The sequence below is a fragment of the Corythoichthys intestinalis genome, chromosome 19, assembly GCF_030265065.1.
Source record: "Corythoichthys intestinalis isolate RoL2023-P3 chromosome 19, ASM3026506v1, whole genome shotgun sequence".
In the NCBI taxonomy this organism is placed as follows: Eukaryota; Metazoa; Chordata; class Actinopteri; order Syngnathiformes; family Syngnathidae; genus Corythoichthys; species Corythoichthys intestinalis.
Window position 1 is genome coordinate 23719457 of NC_080413.1, and position 18694 is coordinate 23738150.

At 37.4% G+C, this 18694-nt stretch overlaps 1 protein-coding gene across 2 annotated transcripts in view; it reads left to right on the forward strand.

Moving 5' to 3' along the window:
* Positions 1–17378, forward strand: part of mideasa (mitotic deacetylase associated SANT domain protein a) — a 28576-nt gene extending 11198 nt beyond the window's left edge. Inside the window, exons 3-13 of one of the 2 annotated variants that reach the window (XM_057823131.1) lie at positions 730–945; positions 1247–1589; positions 5244–5310; positions 5390–5532; positions 5628–5731; positions 8880–8955; positions 9538–9626; positions 9733–9879; positions 13599–13715; positions 13799–13965; positions 16432–17378. In XM_057823131.1, the coding sequence (XP_057679114.1) occupies positions 730–945; positions 1247–1589; positions 5244–5310; positions 5390–5532; positions 5628–5731; positions 8880–8955; positions 9538–9626; positions 9733–9879; positions 13599–13715; positions 13799–13965; positions 16432–16696 (1734 nt within the window). In that variant the 3' untranslated portion in view covers positions 16697–17378. The remainder of the gene's footprint in view (positions 1–729; positions 946–1246; positions 1590–5243; positions 5311–5389; positions 5533–5627; positions 5732–8879; positions 8956–9537; positions 9627–9732; positions 9880–13598; positions 13716–13798; positions 13966–16431) is intronic. The other variant, XM_057823132.1, reaches the window with a different exon arrangement.
* The last annotated feature ends 1316 nt before the right edge of the window (positions 17379–18694 follow it).

Genomic DNA, 18694 nt, shown 5'->3' on the forward strand with positions numbered 1-18694 from the left:
AAAACACAGAAATAAATCCACTTCAGAATGGTTTCAGAAGAACAAAATACACGTTCTGGAATGGCCAAGTCAAAGTCCAGACTTGAACCCCATTGAGATGCTGTGGCATGACCTAACGATTGCGATTCATGCCAGACATCCCAGGAATCTGACTGAACTACAGCAGTTTTGTAGAGAAGAATGGGCCAAGATTAGTCCTGATTGATGTGCCAGACTGATCTGCTGCTACAGGAAGCGTCTGGTTCAAGTTAGTGCTGCCAAATGGGGGCCACAAAATATTAAATGTGATGGTTCACATTCTTATTTTTCCACCTTATGTCATTGTTTGCATACTATCCTCATTAAAATATGAATACCTATCAATGCTTGAGTGGTTTTAGTTAAAGCAAACAGTTTTTTTCATCTGTGTGATTTTGACAAAGATCAGATCGCATTTGTGGTAATTTTATGCAGAAATGTGAGAAATTCCAAAAAGTTCAGATACTTTTTCATAACGCTGTACGTATGTAATATTATGTAATTCATAGAGAATATCTAAACAATATCAGTTGAAGCAGTAAAATATTGAAAGTGGAAGTTTTAGTTACATATGATTTATTTTTAACATTTTTGTGTACTTTGAGAATATATGCCTTGTAAATATTTGAGCCTTAAGAGCTTCTCCGTAAATTAATAATGCGTGACTACTTTTTGTATAATCCACTTTTGTTTTCCTTTGTGTCTTAACAGGGAGATGGTCCTCGGGGCAAACAATCCAACATGGTCCCGTTAATCATCCCCGTGTCGGTCCCAGTGCACAGGATTCAAATGCACGGTCACGGTGCGTCGGCACACGGACGAGCGGGCCAGGCTGAGCGTCCCTTGGCGACGTCTGACTGCAAGCCGTCCGTCATCGTGGCTCGACGCAGATCCCTCAGAAACTCGGTGACAGACAGCTTTGAGCAGGTTGCTTCTAAACGGGTTTAAGATTGGCTTTGCCTATGCAGATTTATAATGCGATTTAACGTCACATTTATCATACTTCTTTGGATAGGTGATGTTTTTGATTTGCAGTATATTTACGGTCCTCTTTATTATTGTGGACCGCTTGCCCAAAAATCACACAGTTAGGCCGCACATCACTATCATTACATTGCAATATGTGTAATGACAATGATAACAGAATAAATTAGTGTGAATTATTCCGTTGGTGTAGATAAAGTACCTATGGTATCAAATTATTCATAAAGTTCCTCCCTCATTCTAGGACGGAGAGAATGATCCCGGACTGGATGAGGAGGGAAAAACCAAACAAAAGCGCAGACCACGACCGGAACCTCTCATCATTCCTCCACCCAGACCTTCCACGTTAATCCCGGCCTCAGTTTACTCCAACATCACTGCCTACCAGAGCAACCTCCGCTCCCCCGTCCGGCTTCCGGACAACCCGCTCATCTTGCCCCCCTACACTCCCCCTCCTATCTTATCTCCTGTGCGAGAAGGCTCGGGACTTTACTTCTCCACTTTCCTCACCAACTTTGCTGCCAGCAACCAAATTCACCTGCCGCTGCCGACGCCAAAGACGGCCACCAGAAGCCTCTTACGCTCCAGTGAGTACTCCTTCCAGTTCCATTCTAGCTTTCATTCCATACCCAGTTTTAGGTCCATATACTAGTTGTCTCTGTCCTCACCTGCTAGGCATGTTTATTACAGCAAATATGACAACTGTTTTATAACTACCGTGCAGTGTTGTTTTTGGCAAACCTTTTAATTTTTGTATTTTGTACGAAAATACTTTTTAGTCTTAGTCATTTCAAAATGTGTTCGTCTTCGTCTAGTTTTAGTGGAAGAAATCTCATACAAATTTCGTCTAGTTTTAGTCGACGGTTATCAAAATATTTTTGTCTGTAAAATTCAGAAGTTTTAGTCCACATATTGTAACGTCTACAAGGACAACGCCAACTTCGTGATGATGATACACAATTAGCAGGAAAAGCAGTACATTGTTTTCAACTAAATCCACCAAGATGCCACGAACAGTATGTAAAAAAAAAAAAAAAAAAAAAAAAAAGTTCTTCAAGCTTTTAAGTGGCTGCTTGCCATGCTGAAGTTGATGCTAATGCTAACGCGAATGCTATGCTAACGTGAAAAGTTATATTTAGTGTGTGATGATCGCTCAGCACAGATCTTTAAAGGCTAAAGCAACCTTGTATATTAACTCTTGCCAAGATAAAAAAAAAAACAACTAATCTTACAATGTGTTTCAAAACAAGCAAGATGGAGCGCAGCCTAGCTTGAAACACATCCTAAACTCCGGTGAAGCTGAACAGGACAGCTTTAAAAAAAACAAACAAACAAACAAAAAAACTCTGTTGACGCTTCCGGTAAACATCTAAAGTTGATGCTAACACGACGACGTATTTTAGAGTGTGACAGTGTTGTTTTCATCAACGATGAGTACAACAAAGATATTTCGTCAACACTTTTTCATGACGATGACAAGATAACGAGCTAAAAAGGTGTTTTGGGAGACTAAAAAGTAAAGGAGCCTAATGCTAGTTTTCGTCTGATGAGACGAAAACGAGACAAAAATGCGCAATAGTTTCCGTCGCATGTTCACAATGTGTGACAATTTTATGTGTAGTTAGCCTGCATCTTGTCTTACCCGTGTTTGGTTGTGTCACTTTTGTGATGTGCTGCTCCCCCCTCACTCACCAGTGCAATGTCCTCTCGCGCACACGGTAAGATTTGTTTACTTATTTTGACCAGAGAGAATATGCAATGTTGTTTTAGCCTTTAAAACTGTGCTAAGTGAACATCACACACACTAGATGTAACACGTAGCGTCAGCATAGCATTCATGTTAGCATTAGGCTAATGGTAACGGCAAACATCCTCTTAAACTCAGACATTTTTAAAAATTAATTTATATACAGTTTGTGGCGTCCAGGTGGTTATAATTAAGTGAAAATAATGTACTGTTTTCCTGGTGGGTGTGTATTATCATGTGATAGATTGGTAGATGCTACAATTTGTGCTCGTCTGTCAATGCTCATTTGAAATACTTGGAAACCTTTATTCATTTATTTTTGGAGTAAAATGTTAAAATTTTTTAAAAGATGAATACGTTTTTAGTAAACGTTGACTAAAACTAGATGAAGATAAATACAATTTGAGATGGCTAAAATATGACTAAGATGAATAAGTATTATCATCCAAAAGACTACGGCTAGGTTCATACTGCAGCTCTTAATGCACGATTCCGAGTTTTTGTCATGGTTTTTTTTTTGTGTGCTCGTTCAGACTGCCTTTGTCCATTGAGCCCACTTAAGTATTACACATGCGCAATCCGACACGCGCTACGCAAACTGACCCGCATGCGCAGAAGCATCAAAACAAATAACTGCACATGCTAGCTGCATGTCATTCCAGGGTGATCATATTTTGATTTCCAAAAAGAGGACACAAATAGCACACATTAATAATCCCCTTTTAGTCTTATATTCAAAGTTAATATGGACTGATAGAACGCATACACGCACTGTGGGTTGATGACACACGCACATAGGTCTTACGTGTGTGTGTGTGTCAGTTTACCCCGACTCGGCCATGAAAGCAATACTGAAATATTGCTCATTTGGCACACAGAAAAAAAATGAGCATTATCAGGTTTTATCTTTTTCTTCATTTTATTTTTTTTTTATGACTGTGGTCAAGCCTGCCTCCTGCGTAAAAGCCGAGTTCAAGCTAGACGCTAACACAGCTACATCACTGCTGTCCTGCCTGCCGCTCTCGCTCCTTGCTGACGTAATTGCTGCATGAATTCCGATTTGAGAGACTTGACAGTTCAGACCGCCGCCACGTTCCGGAAAAATGTGGCCCAGATTGGATTTAAACCAAATACGAGAGTAACCCAGATCAAATTTTAAATGGTCCACTTCTATGCAAATTGTCACATTCAGACCGTCAAGTTATTGCCTCGCATTAGTCGGAAAAACACGAAAAAATCTGATCCGTGCATTAAGACCTGCGGTCTGAACCTAGCCTAAAACTATGATGAAATTTAAAAGGGCTTTCAAAAACAACACTCGTGTGTGATATTCACTCAGCACAGACCTTTAAAGGCTAAAGCAACATTTCATATTCTCACTTACCAAGATAAGAAAACGAATCTTACCATGTGTTTCCAAACAAGCAGGCAAACTAGCTTGAAACACATCCTAAACTCCGGTGAAGAAAGTGAGAGAGAGCGCAGTACATCTCACATGAGTGGCACCACCCAACACTGCTACGATGCAAGTTGACTTACTCCACATAGAATATGAAAATTTCATGCATTGTGAACATACAGTATAACCGAAACTGTCACATTTTCGTCTTGTTGTTCTCTCGTCAGACAAAAAAATTGCATTCGTCTTGTTACGTGTTAGTCTTCCAGGCCACGTTTTTAGCTTGTCATTGTCACGTCATCGTCATGAAAAAAAATGTTCGTCGATGAAATATTTTCGTTATCGCCTTGTTGACAAAAACAACACTGCTACTGTATCGTATTTCTTGACCTATCAGTCGTTCTGAAGAAGAAAATTACATATATACAGTCTGTCACACAGGACTAGAAGTCACATTGTCCGGGGGAAGTGTAGGTTTCAAAAACTGACTCATAATTTTTTATTTAAAAACAAGTTATAATAAGTAATAAGTAATAATAAGTTATGTTTACTCCTTGTTCATGTCAGTCAGTGAAATAACATGTAAGAACCTAAGAAATTATTTATTACAATATATATATAAGTCACTGGACTTTTTATGGAAAAAACATGGTATATTTGGGCTGAAATAATGAAATGCAATAATGTATTGGATTAAAAAACCCCAAACATAAATTCCATTCCTTAATTCAAAATAAATTTCGAAGATGGCAGATTTCTGCCATCTTTTGGTGCAACACATGAGACACCATATTTGCAGCTCTGCCTTTGTAAAGTCAGCAATGTTGCTTGTTGCAATTTTGCAACTTTAGCACCTAAAGATTTAATTGCATAGTAGCAAGCAAAAATAGAGACAGTTGTGTAAAATCATTAGCAATGATGTGCCCTTGTTATCCTACCACTGCTTGACAAATTGTCATGCTGGTGATGACCATGGATCTTGTTACATATTTCTGTTGATACTGTATCAAATAAATGCTTTCTGTTGTGTGGGAGCTTTTTTCCCAGGCAGGCATTATTAATTCACAGCCTTTGTTTATTTATTTTGTTTTTCAGCAAGTTCAGACATCACACCGCCAGTTCTGCCCTTGATTACCGACGCCACGCCTGTCAGCCTCGAGCCGTGAGCTTGATTTTCACAAGTAAAATCTTGAGGCGACAGACACCGCACAATCTCACCCACTACTTCCGTTTTTGTGCAGGCGCATCAACATCGGGCAGCAGTTCCAAGCGGAAATTCCCGAGTTGCGACAGCAGCATTCGTCTCAATTTGACCCACACAAGGCTGACTTGGTTTGGCTTCCTTTGGAAGACAGCCATCTTAAACACACAGAAACAGATAGAGGTTGTCAACTTTCATAGAAAATTGTTTTTACTTGGACTGATCACCATCTGCCCACTCACTAATCCTCTTCCTCCTCCTCATGTTGTCCTTTCTAGTGGAGAGTCTGATGAACATGGCTTGTTGTAGTGTGCTCAGTGGAGGAGGAACCAACCAGGAGCTTGCTTTGCATTGTTTACATGAAAGTGGAGGGGATTTCATTGTGAGTACATTGTAGTGATTTATCATAGCTACTATTAACTTTCACCCAGGAACATTAAGGCATAACACATTAAATAATCCCCTTATAGTGGGGGGGAATATTTATTTTTTCACATGAATGTGTCTTACACCTAATGTATGAATTAATGTTCAATTTAAAACTCATAAATTATAAACACACTGGCCATATTTTTTGTATCAACATTTTTGTGTTTGTTGACGTAATAATTGAAAATTTCCAGATGCTGAATTTGGTATGTTGTTAGCTGTAAGATGTAATATAAAACTACAGTGGTACCTCGACATACGATCGCCTCTACACATGATCTTTTCGACATCCCACGTAACATTTGACTTGCCATTTGTTTCTACACCCGACGACATGCTCGAAATATGACGAAATATGTTTTTTGACAGCGCCGTAGTTTCTTTGTTTTGCCGGAAGACTGACTGATTTTCTTGTTAGAGAAATCAACACTGGATCCAAAAAGGTTAGTGCAGGTGGAGAAAAAAAAGAAAAGGTGACGCTTACCATTGAAATGAATATGTAAACGATGGCAAAATATAAGCATGGTGTGTGTGCATCCATGAACTGGGTCGACAATAGGGCCGTAGAATGTCGATCTCGGCCGGCGGTCCTCCTCCGTTCGCCAGTCTTTATTAGTTAAGGAGACAATTCTTATTGTGGTAACATCGCCAAAGAAATCACCAGCTTCGTCAGGTTTTTAATCATTTATTCCATCAACTTGTGCAACACTGACGCCAGCATCAAAACGGGAAGTAAAATAGAACCGCGCTCTTTTGCTCAGCGTCACGTCACGTCAGCCCAGGTACAGCAAAAAAAGTCTGTCACATTAGAACTCGATTCATTACATTATTACAGGTATTACTATTATTATTATTACTACCGTATTGGCCCGAATATGAAACGGCCCTGATTATAAGACGCCCGCCTCTTTTTCAAGACTCAAGTTTGAAAAAAGACTTTTTGAACACCAAATTATTTTTTGTACAGAAAATAATTACAGTACATCTGAAACAAATGATTATAACAATATATTTGAGAGAAAAAGCATGTTGTTTTGCCTCATTCAAATCTTAATATCTGAACATTCCAATCTATTGTGATAAAACAACAAAATTGCAATAACTGCATTAACCATCAAAGTGAAATCTTAACTGAAACTGTAGTTTTGAAAAAAATCTGAATAAGGAAAAACATTGCAATAAAATAATGCAAACTGGTTTAACTTGAGAGTAGCTGAGATCTGTCATGACAGAACATCACTTCAATGATATCTAGCGCCATCTTGCGTCGTGAATAGGTATAATGTCTAGACCGCGAATATAAGACGACCCCGCCTTTTTCAGTCTTATTACAATGCAAAAAAGACTGTCTTATATTCGGGCCAATACGGTATTATTATATTATTATTATTCATATTTTTATTCATAGTGTATTTGTTTTGCTCTTTGTAATGGATATTTGCAAAAGTAACAGGAGTTTTTATTAAGGATTTAATGTAGGTTTTTGGGATGTGGAACGAATTAATGGAATTATAATGTAATTATATGGGAAAATGCTGCTCGACATACGACCATTTTGACTTACAAACAAGGCCCTGGAATGAACTTCGTATGTAGAGGTACCACTGTATTTTAAAAAAAAAACAAAAAACAAGACAAATATGAAATTTAATATATATACTTTTTGAATCTTTTTTTTTTTTTTCCACATGATATTGTTATTTACTTATTGCTGTATGTAGATACCGTGAAGCCTCATTTTTATTGGTCAATTTACAGCAATCTTTTATCATTTGTTTAATATTTAGCTGTACGATAGGGGTTATTCAACTGACCCTCTGGTAGGTAAATAAAATCAGGTGTAACTAACTCATTCACTACCAAAGACGCATAAAAAATGTTGTTTGTTCAACTGTTCAAAACTATAAAAAAAAAAAAAAAAAGTAGAAACACATGTTTTTTAATGTTGAAAAATGGGCATCTAATCTTCCTTTTTATAAGTTCTGTGTTCATGTAACCATAGAACACAATATTCTGCGGCACTTGAAAGAAGGGGATATCTTGTGACATGATGTTTTGTTGTGAATGAGTTCACTGTCTTAAAATGACATGGAATATTTCTCCCAAAAAATACATATTTATTTAAAGAATGGGCAATTTCTCAACCAAGAGACCCAACCAGTTAATTGTTGCATTACTTTCATTCCATTTTGGCATGTATCAGATTAGTGCTGCAACGATGAATCGATTAACTTGAGTAATTCGATTGGAAAAAAGTTTCAAATCAAATTTTGCTGCTTTGTGGATTCGTTTAATTAGAGTGGTGCTGTAATGGTTTGTTTTTAAAGTGTTTGCATTTAGTTTTATCGATTTGGGGGCATACATTTCCCTCTAGTGGCAAAAGTGAATATGACAACTAATTTAACATGGCTGGATTCAGCTGCTCCCTTTTAAGACAAACATAGCGTTCTAAGTTTTTTATTTAATATGATTGTTCATGCATTCAGAATTTAGTTTAGAGGTATATTTAGCAGTTTTTGGGGGGGAATATGTGTTTGGACGATTTGTTAAGGGCATTGTAAAAAAAAAAAATATATATATATATATATATATATATAATTTTAAGCATTTAAGCTAGTGGACTTTTGTTATGCAGGTTATGGAATTGTTCTTTTGTTGTACTTCGATCCCCATTTATGATTATTTTAAGCTCAGGTATTTTAATTTATTGTTAAATGCATTAATTGGTCCTCTGAAATGAAATTGCAATTCTGCATTTAAAAAAAAAAAAAAAAAAACACTACGGAATTTTAATTTGTATTCTCATTTAATGCTCTTTTGAAAGTGCAATCTTAGCAAGCCTTTCGATTTACATCTCCTAAAACTGATGCTGCAACGCATTAAATGTTCCTAATCCCATTACTTGATTATTCGAACTAACTAATTGATCGATTAATTGATTCCTTAAATATTCGATAGCTGCAGCCCTTTTTCAGATATACTAAGTTGGGAGACAAATTCATGGTCATTATGGTCATCTACAATCATTCGTATCTAATTCAACATATACATATTTTGCACTTCCTATTAGATTTTTCACATTATCCTTTATTTCTTTTTAGGCAACTATCAGACATTTACTTCATCAGGACCCAGTCTTCCCTGAAGGCCATCACCTGGCAGATTATCACTACTCAGGTGAATTGTGGCAATATAGATTCATGTATTGGGCATAGTCAGAGCTAACTTGCACAAAGATAGGACCAAGACTATACAAATGACGATGTGCATTTGACAATACTGTATTTCCCATTTTGTTTCACGATAAATTACCCATTCAGTGTTATTCTGCTCTCCCCCAACATTCTGAAAACCTTTTTCCATACATCATTACAATATGTTAAACAATGTTATGGCACATTATTTATTTGTCATTCTTAAATACGAAAAGTAAATCGACCAAAATTGAGCCGCTACTTCTAAATCATGTGATAACAGCAATAAAATACTATATACCGTGGAAATCCCAATAAAGAGATTAAAGAGTAGAACATTAATGAATGACTCTGAATACAGCCAATGTCTTGAGGGGCTGCACTCAGCTGCAAGATTATAGTTTCACTTCAGTTTTGAAATTTCAACCACACCCTTAACTGCCAACATGAGGGTGGAATCTGATGTTGGAAGAAGCAAAAGAGGCCCTCATATTATGTTTTACACCACAACATGGGTGTCGTCATTCCTTCGATGACACCCTCATAACACTTGATTTCCTCGTAGGCTCTGACAGGTGGAGCACGGAAGAGAAACAGTACTTCAATAAAGGGATGTCTGCCTATAGCAAGGACTTCATTTTGGTGCAGAAACTGGTATGCCTCTTCACTTCTCCTCACACAAGATGACAAGAACCCATTTTTTGCTGATAGCGAATGGATGGTTACAAAAAGTCTTCACATGTGTCATTATCCATTCCAGGTGCAGACCAAGACAGTGGCTCAGTGCGTTGAGTTCTACTACACATACAAAAAGCAAGTGAAGATCGCCAGAAATGGGATTTTAACCTACGGCCCTTCAGACTCACCTGTGGATAATAAATACACAGAGGCTGTCGTGGATGTAAAGGTAGAGATTGCTTTGCATGGATTTCGAATGTTGTTGCTAAAATCTATACACGTGAATGACTTCAGAAATTTTGCATGCCACGCTCATTGTAGGATAAATTGACCATATTTGTGATATTAGATGAAGGCAATGTTGTAGTGGTTAGTATGTCTTTATCACATAAGAGTTCTTAGCTTTGAATCATGCCTTAATTCACTAGAATCGGTCAAGCTTTATTTGGAGACAATGAGTTACACGGTCGTCAAAGTTGTTGGCAGAGGAAAAAGTTTAGATTTTTTAAGAGATGGGCCATAAAATGTCTTGAAAATTGCTTAAAATATACAGAGATTGGACAAAATAATGGAAACACCTAACATTTTGGCATCATAATCATTTAACTTAATTGTTAAAGAATGGCATGAGGAACATTCTAATGAAGTTGAGTAGAGATGTCACGACTACGTCGCCGTCATCAATGACGTGAATGCGTCGACGAGCACAACATCCCATCGACTGCTAATGAAGGGTTAAAAAAATATATGCATGGAAAGTCGAGGATGTCAGACGCTCGTTATGCAAGCGGGAAAGAGCGGCACAAAGCCAAAAAAAGTGCACCAGAGTGCCAAAACATTGACGTATTCCAACGAAACAAAGGAGTGTACACTGTTGTGTGCGGTCTCTTCAATACCAAACTTGCATACCAGGCTGCACGTGGGCTGTGAATGAACACCTATAACGCCGTCTCCTAGTTGTAATCTTCGAAGATGACAGGAGACAATAAGCTGAAAGATCGTAAGTCCATCGAACTAACTAACGACATATTTCATTGAAGTTGCTTAATCGCACGGTAAATAAAAATGAGGGCGGTAATTTTCACGGCTGCATTTTATCGCCGCGTCAGTGTGTGCGTATATCTGTGCGTGTGAGTTGATGGCATATAAGACTCCAGTTCCTTTCACTTTTACAGTTTATTGGTCATTAAAACGCCACCGAATTAAAGTTCAGACATACAAAATAAGGAAACACGTCTATTTTAAACACTGTAAACGTTAGCATTGCTACATTGAGGCTAATGGGAAAAAAAGACAACCTAATTTAGCCTGCTATAAAACATTGGCAGTCTTCTCCAAAACGCAAACTTGCGGTTAAAAGGTGACACCTCAAACATGAAAAATTGCTGGTTAACAGCATTTGCAAATGAAAAAATTGGGGAAAAAATCTATTACCGACACCACATGCAATGATGATGTGTTTTTTTTTGTGTGTGTAAAGCTTACGGTTAGCGGTTTAGCGAACGTACTTTCGGTGAATATTTCAAAATAAAAGCATGTCATGTTTGTCATATATATAATAATTTCTGGAGTTAATCTCACATACTACAGAATTCAGATTCTACACTAAGAATAGCTTTAAAATGACACCCATTATAAAAAATCTGATTGGCAATGAATAATTATTATAATACGATTATATACAGTAGTATATAATATATATATTTTTAATCATGTTGGAAAGGTGAAGTCAGTGATCTGAATCTGTTTACATTCCATTCCTTTGCACTAGTTAATGCTCTCAGCATTTGACCTAGTTATTTATTTGTGATTTATTATTGTTATTTACGTGTTTACTTGTACTTTAATAAAGAATTTAAGTGTTCCAAAATGTTTTTTCGTGAATTAATAAATGTCGACAAAAATTTCATTCCTAAATTAGTTTTAAAAATATATATATATATATAATATTAGATTAGTCGATTAATCGTAAAAATAGTCTGCTGACTAACAGGGAGAAAATTAGTCGTTTGGGACAGCCCTAAAGTTGAGCATCTTGTATAGCCGGCCCAATCCCCAGACTTCAACATTATTGAGCATTTATGGTCAGTTTTAGAGATTCAATTAAGACGTCGATTTCCACCGCCATAGTGTCTAAAAGAGTTAGAGGGTATTCTAACTGAAGAATGGCTTAAAATTCCTTTGGAAACAATTCATAAGTTGTATGATTCAATACCTTGGAGATTTGAGGCTGTAATTGCCGCAAAAGGCAGACCAACACCATGTTAAATCAGTTTTTGTTGATATTTTAAGGTGTTTCCTTGATTTTGTCCAACCCCTGTACAATATCATAAGTGAGACACAAATCACCATCACTACGGAAACCTCATTCATTAAGCAACCCCTCCCCCATTAATGGAAAAACGAGTTTAGATTGAGTACAGTGTAACCAATTGATATAGGAATAAATGGTCTCAAATCCATGAATGGCCAAAAATGTGATTGGGAATGCTGAAAAACAATACTTTTAAAAGATCAAATTTGGACTTTTATAGATATCTTCTTTGATATCTATATTTTGCTATTTTTACGAATTCGAAGGTTGTAAGTAAGTCACAGACATTAAAACACAAAATCTTTGAAATAGTTCCTAAAAGTCTGAAATATTCCCAAGAACTGAATCAAAGGGCTGAACGAAAAGATAGGGTTATGGTCAGTCTTGATCCTTCCACATTCCCAACTTTTGTCAGTAACCTACATTAAGCGATTATTTTGTATTACGACTAGACCTTCAACGATTAATTGATTGATTTAAGTAATTTGATTAGGAAAAAAAAGCTTCGAATCAAATTTTGCTGCTTTGAGGATTTGTCTAATTAGTGGTGTTTGTGTCATGGTTTGTTTTCAAAGTGTTCGCTTTTAATTTTATTGATTTGGGTGGATATACTGCTCTCTAGTGGCTACAGTGAATATCACATCACTCATTTAGCATGGCAGGATCCAGCTGCTCCCTGTTAAGACCAACATAGGGTTCTAAGCAGGGCCGGCCCAGGCCATTTGGGGGCCCTAAGCAAAATAATGCAAAGGGGCCCATATTTTTGGCCCACCATTTCGTCACAGTGTACTGTGAAACCCATACATGCAATCCAACCCATACGTCCATATTTTGTATATTAATCAGATTTTGTTGCACTGCATACTTCAAACTTCTCACCCCAAATGATTGTCAGTACTTACAGTAGATAGCGCCAAACCTTTTTATAAAAGAGGAAAGAAAGAAGTTAAGGAAGAACTTTTATTTTTTTAAGCTTGTAATCAAGTATCAAAACTCACAAAAGTCAAATAAAGCAAACTGTAGTAAACAAAAAATAAATAAATGAATAAATAGTTGCCAGATTGGGGGCCCCCAAGTGGTCAGGGGCCCTAAGCAGCTGCATAGTCTGCGTATAGGCTGGGCCGGCCCTGGTTGTAAGTGTTTATTTGAGCTAATATGGTCGTTTATGCATTCGTGTTTGAATGATTTGGGGGGAAAAAAAGTAGCATTTTATAGCATTTCAGATAGCGGATTTGTGCTATGCAATTTAGCCAATTGCTCTTTTGTTGAACTTTGATCCTAATTTATTAATTTTTTTGTAATCCCATTTGAGGCTAAGATTAGGTATTTAATTATTGCTCTTGTGAAATTAAAGTTCAATTCTCCATAGAATTTTTATTTTGTATTCAATTTAACACTCTTTTGAAAGTGCTGTCTAAGCAAGCCTTTGTTTTAAATCTCTAAAAATGTATTCTACAACACATTAAATGGTCCTAATCTGCTAACTCGATTTGAACTAATTGATAGATTAATCGATTACTTAGATAATCGCTGTAGCCCTAATTACGAACAAGCTAAAATGAGATTGATAAAGATTTTTGAGTGTTTTTAACCTACATACATACATACATACATGCTTTGTGATGCTTCTTTAGAGTTCTCAGCAATCTAAACCGACCCACCTAAATGTGGAAATCAAGGAGCAGCCTTCTTATGAGCAGGAGAGCAATCCACAAGCAATAATGGCTCACTCACTTCAGGCTCATGATTACGTAAGTGTTTAACTTGCCTTAGGTGTAAAGATCGACCACTCATGTAAACATTTTTTGATAAGAAACCAATTTTTGTTCTTTAGGCGGGTTCTGTGCTCGTGGTCAAAGAGCCAGAGAACGTTCTCAAGGACGCTAGCTACACATCCGCTCCACAGAGGCCTCGAAGTGACGCTGCAGCAAAGAAGGCCAAAGTTCCAGTAAAACCCACGCTTGATCCTGATGCAGTATTTCCATGCAAGAAATGTGGCAGGTATGCTTTTAAACTCGCGTGTGAAGCAATGCTTTTTGATTTTTTGCACATTTCTTATGATATTTGGGGTAACTCTGGATCGCTTCCTGTTGATTAGGGGTCTAACTTGGGACAACTTGGGATGTTAATTATCAGCTATGCTAACTCGGTCATATTTACATTGTTACTTTGGGCTGACATGTTGATTAATGGGAAATGTCCTAATCAAATAAACAAATTTCCTTTTGATTTGGAGGAGATTTTTGGTCCTCTTATTTTGAATCATTTCTGGTTTGCCTCCAATTGATCTCAGGTCACTTACTATTGATTTGGGTTGTTTCAAAGGCACTTTCTGTACATTTTGGGACAAATCTGGGTCACTTCCTACTAATTTTGGGTCAGTTCCAGTGCACCTCCTGTTACTTTTGGATTCTCTTCCTGTTGATTATGGAGCATCTCGGTACGGTATCTATCGCCCCCATACTACCTGCCCTGCGCATGTACAACCCCTTGTCAAAGCCATAGACCAGAGGTGCCCAAGTCCGGCCCTCGAGAGCCCCTCTCCAGCTTGTTTTCCATGTCTCCCTCCTCCAACACATCTGAATCAAATAATCAGGATCGTTATCATGCTCCTGCAGAGCTTGCTGATGAGCTGATCATTTGACTCAGGTGTGTTGGAGGAGGGAGACATGGAAAACAAGCTGGATAGGGGCTCTCGAGGACCGGACTTGGGCACTCCTGCCATAGACTCCCCCATCAGTTGACAAGCTTCCACAGACACTGTGCCACGCCTTCCCGTAGGCTGAGTTGGCTTTCACTGTGACAAACTCAAACACGCTGAGTTCTAATGCCGGATTAAGGTGGAAATAGGACAAAGGTTTTACTGCATACAAGCAGGCAGGAGTGTCTCAAGAGTGATTTGGTCAGTTATTTGAAGTAATTATTATATTAAATAGCACCAAGCATGCACGTTGAAACGTTGTGAAAAAAGTCAATGGATTAAAATTTGTGTAACTTTGGCTTGAAATATTTATGTAGAATAAATGATAACTGCCGTTTTTTGCTTTTAACCAAGAATCTAAACTATTTTATGTTCATATCTATAGAAATTCCGCGATTTAAGCATTTGTTTACACAAACTTTCAACTTCAAAAGCTCTTTGTTTCATGATGGTCGCCATGTTGGATTACACAATACCGTAACTTTTGCTTGAAATTTTACATAAAATGTACGTTACTGCCCGTTTTTCGCTTTTAACCAAGAATCTAGACTTTTTTAAGTTCATATCTATAGAAATTCCGCGATTTAAGCATTTATACACAAGAAATTTCCACTTAAAAAGCTTTGTTTCGTGACGGCCGTCATGTTGGATTACACAATACCATCAATTTTGCTTGAAATATTTACGTAAAATGAACGATAACTGCCTGTTTTTTTCCTTTTAACCAAGATTCTAGACTGTTTTACGTTCATATCTATAGAAATCCTGCGATTTAAGTATTTGTTTCCAAGAATTTTCAACTTAAAAAGCTTTGTTTTCATGACGGCCGCCATGTTAGATTACACAGTACCGTAACTTTTGCATGAAATATTTACGTACAATAAACGATAACTGTCCGTTTTTTGCTTTTAACCAAGAACGTAGACTGTTTTACGTTCATATCTATAGAAATTCCACGATTTAAGCATTTATATGCAAGAATTGTCAACTTAAAAAGTTCTTGGTTTTTAAATAATACCGTAACTTTTGCTTGAAATATTTATGTAAAATGAACGATCACGGCCCGTAGGCTGTTTTATTTACAAGAATTTTCAATTTAAAAAGCTGTTTGTTTTGTGACGGCCGCCATGTTGGATTTTGTATCGCTACACAATAGTGGAATTCAACCTAAATAAGTTGTGATTATATATAGAAAAATGCTAATTTTGGTTTTGTTGAGTAAAATTATGATGATTCTGCATGCTTTCCTCAAGTATTAGCCTGTTTCTGATGTGCAAATCGAGTTATTTGTTAGCTGTTTAAAACTTGCACTAAATCAAAAAACATTTAAGTTGCTATTCTGGGCAAAAACTTATATGATATGTTAAATATTGGTATTGATCCTGAAAATATAGGTGATTATCTCTGCATTTGGTGATTTTTGTGCATCTAGCATATAATTTGAGAATTTTATAGCCATTTGAAGTTTTGTTATACTTGTATTAAAAAAAAACATCGGGATTTTATTAGGGAAGGACTTGATGCAGCTGCTCATGGAGACTCATATATGTCTAAGGGAGGTGCCTGTTTTGGTTGTAGGTGGCTAGCGTCTTTTGTTTTGAAAATATTTATTTGAATTTTAAGTTTTTGAAAATAGGCCCCCTACGGATCCGCCCTGAGCCCCATGTCCCGTACACTTATAGTGAAGTCTATGGTCAAAGCATTCCCACAACTAGTCCCCAATAATGTTTAAACTGCATTCATTTGATTGGTACTGTGTGTGTCAGGGTGTTCAACAAGGTGAAAAGTCGCAGCGCCCACATGAAAAGCCATGCCGAGCAAGAGAAGAAAGCCGCGGCTCTGCGACAGAGGGCGGCGGAGGAGCAGGCGGCAGCGGCGGCCGCCCAAGCCCGCAAGGAGGCCTTATTAGCGGTGGCAGCGGCGGCATCACACCAGGGCGGAAAAGGAGCAGAGAACCAAGGGGAGCCGAGCAGCAGCTTGGAAGACTCATCGGAAGTGGAGGAGGACGACAATGACGAGGACTGGCACTGAGACCAAAGTGGAATTTGTGGCTCAGTTGATTTGGAGGGATGTACACGAACGATTGAGAGCTGGAAAAAGCACTAGAGAAACGTTTCAGGTCTTCCTGTGGACTTCTTGCACTCCTCTCCTGGTTGATAATGTACTGTCGGTATTCATCAGCCAGGCTTACGCTCCGTATTTTCACACATTTGTAACATTTTAAATATTGCAAATCAATTTATTTTTGTCTAAATGCACTTATACAGAACGCTTTTTGCCAATGTTGCCTTTTTACAATACTGTGTATCCTTTATTTAATTAACTGTGCGTCATAAATATAAGGCGTTTTCAGTATAAGGACTGGCCCCGGGTTATTTGGAATTTATGATCAGGTAGTCTGAAATTTACACAGAACAAAAACAAGGTTGTTTATGGTTCGTTTTTTTTTATTCAAATGTGTTTTCGGAATATTATGTTGCGTGTGAACATGCTGCATTGAATGTTGCTGATTTTATTTTAAGTTTGGTTGTTCACTTACAACTAAATAACCTTTAAAAGTAATATGTACAAAAGTATATATAAAGTTTGCAGTATTTATGCTTTTTCAACGATTTTGGTAATATAAAAAATAATCCTATCAGATGCAATATAACTTGTGAATTGAACGAAAAAACAATTAAAAATAATGAGAATAATCAGTTTGGGGTTTTGTTGGCCTGTTGTGGGGAAAATTTTTGCTCAAGGTCCACTTTTGATTTTTTAATAGTTTTATTTTATACATGCTTCATCCATAGGCGAAATTGGCTTTTGTGGTGGGGGGCAAAAATGTTGTTGACCCCGAAACGCAGTGTCAACAATAAAATTACTGACAAGCTATATGCTCGAATAGTATCTTAGCCTAAGCTCGTACATGCAGGCATCTGTTTTTTTTTGGGGGGGGGCTAAGCAAAGCAAATGACAGTCTCTAAGGTGCTAGTCACATGATCTGTTTAGAAAATAATAATTGGACCCTTTATAAAAATATTTTTTTTTGTTCATTCATATTTGCTGTTTTACTGCTTTACAGCTTCATAGACAACATTTCACCGACAAAGTCTTAATTTTAAATTTATATATTGGAAAGTCGATTATATGCAATGGCATTTTATGCCACCGGGGGGGATATGCACCCCCTTAATCTCCGCGGATAGCACCATCCCGCAACATGAGGTAATATTTGTGGGTAAACTGCATAAGGATGAGCTTCTTTGTCAAAGAACTCACCAAAGACAACTACTAAGTGTGTTTGGTCTGCAGTTGTGAAGCAAAATACTACAACTGGAGATGGCACAACTAGGAAGAAAAACTATTCAGAGGCCTACGGTAGGTTCTAGTGGATGGTATTTGTGTTCCCTCAAAACTTGTCTCCTAAACAAACCAGTTTGTATGTATTATAGGCAGTTTAAGGGACAAGGCTGAAAAAAATACAGTGGTATCTCTGCAAAAGATGCTGAATCAGGTGTATTCGTATTTGTTAACATTGGGCAGAAATTTCTCTATTTGGTTCATGCAAAATGTTCAGTATATCATAATTTTCGCACTATAAGGTGCACCTGACCATACGCCGCGACCCACCAAATTTGACACGAAAATGTCATTTGTTCATAGATAATCCACATTGGACTATAAACTGCACTGTCCTCATTGTATTATGGGATATTTACACCAAAAGATATTAACCAGTGACACTTTATTTGACAGCAGCATGATATGACTGTCATAAGATCAAATGAACCACCATTGCAGCCAATTGGGTCAAAGGTTTATTGCCTCAAGACGCTTCATTTGGCCATCACTGCTCCCATGAGGGAGACAGTCAACCTCTGCTGCCACCTGCTGCCAACAGTGTTGCTCATCATGCCTCCTAGCATGCATTGCAGCGCTACAGATGTATATAACAATCAAAATTCATGTTCTGAGCTAATTATTTATTCAGTTACTGTTCCAGTTGTTTCATTAATTGCTAGTTATGGTATTTGGTAACACTTT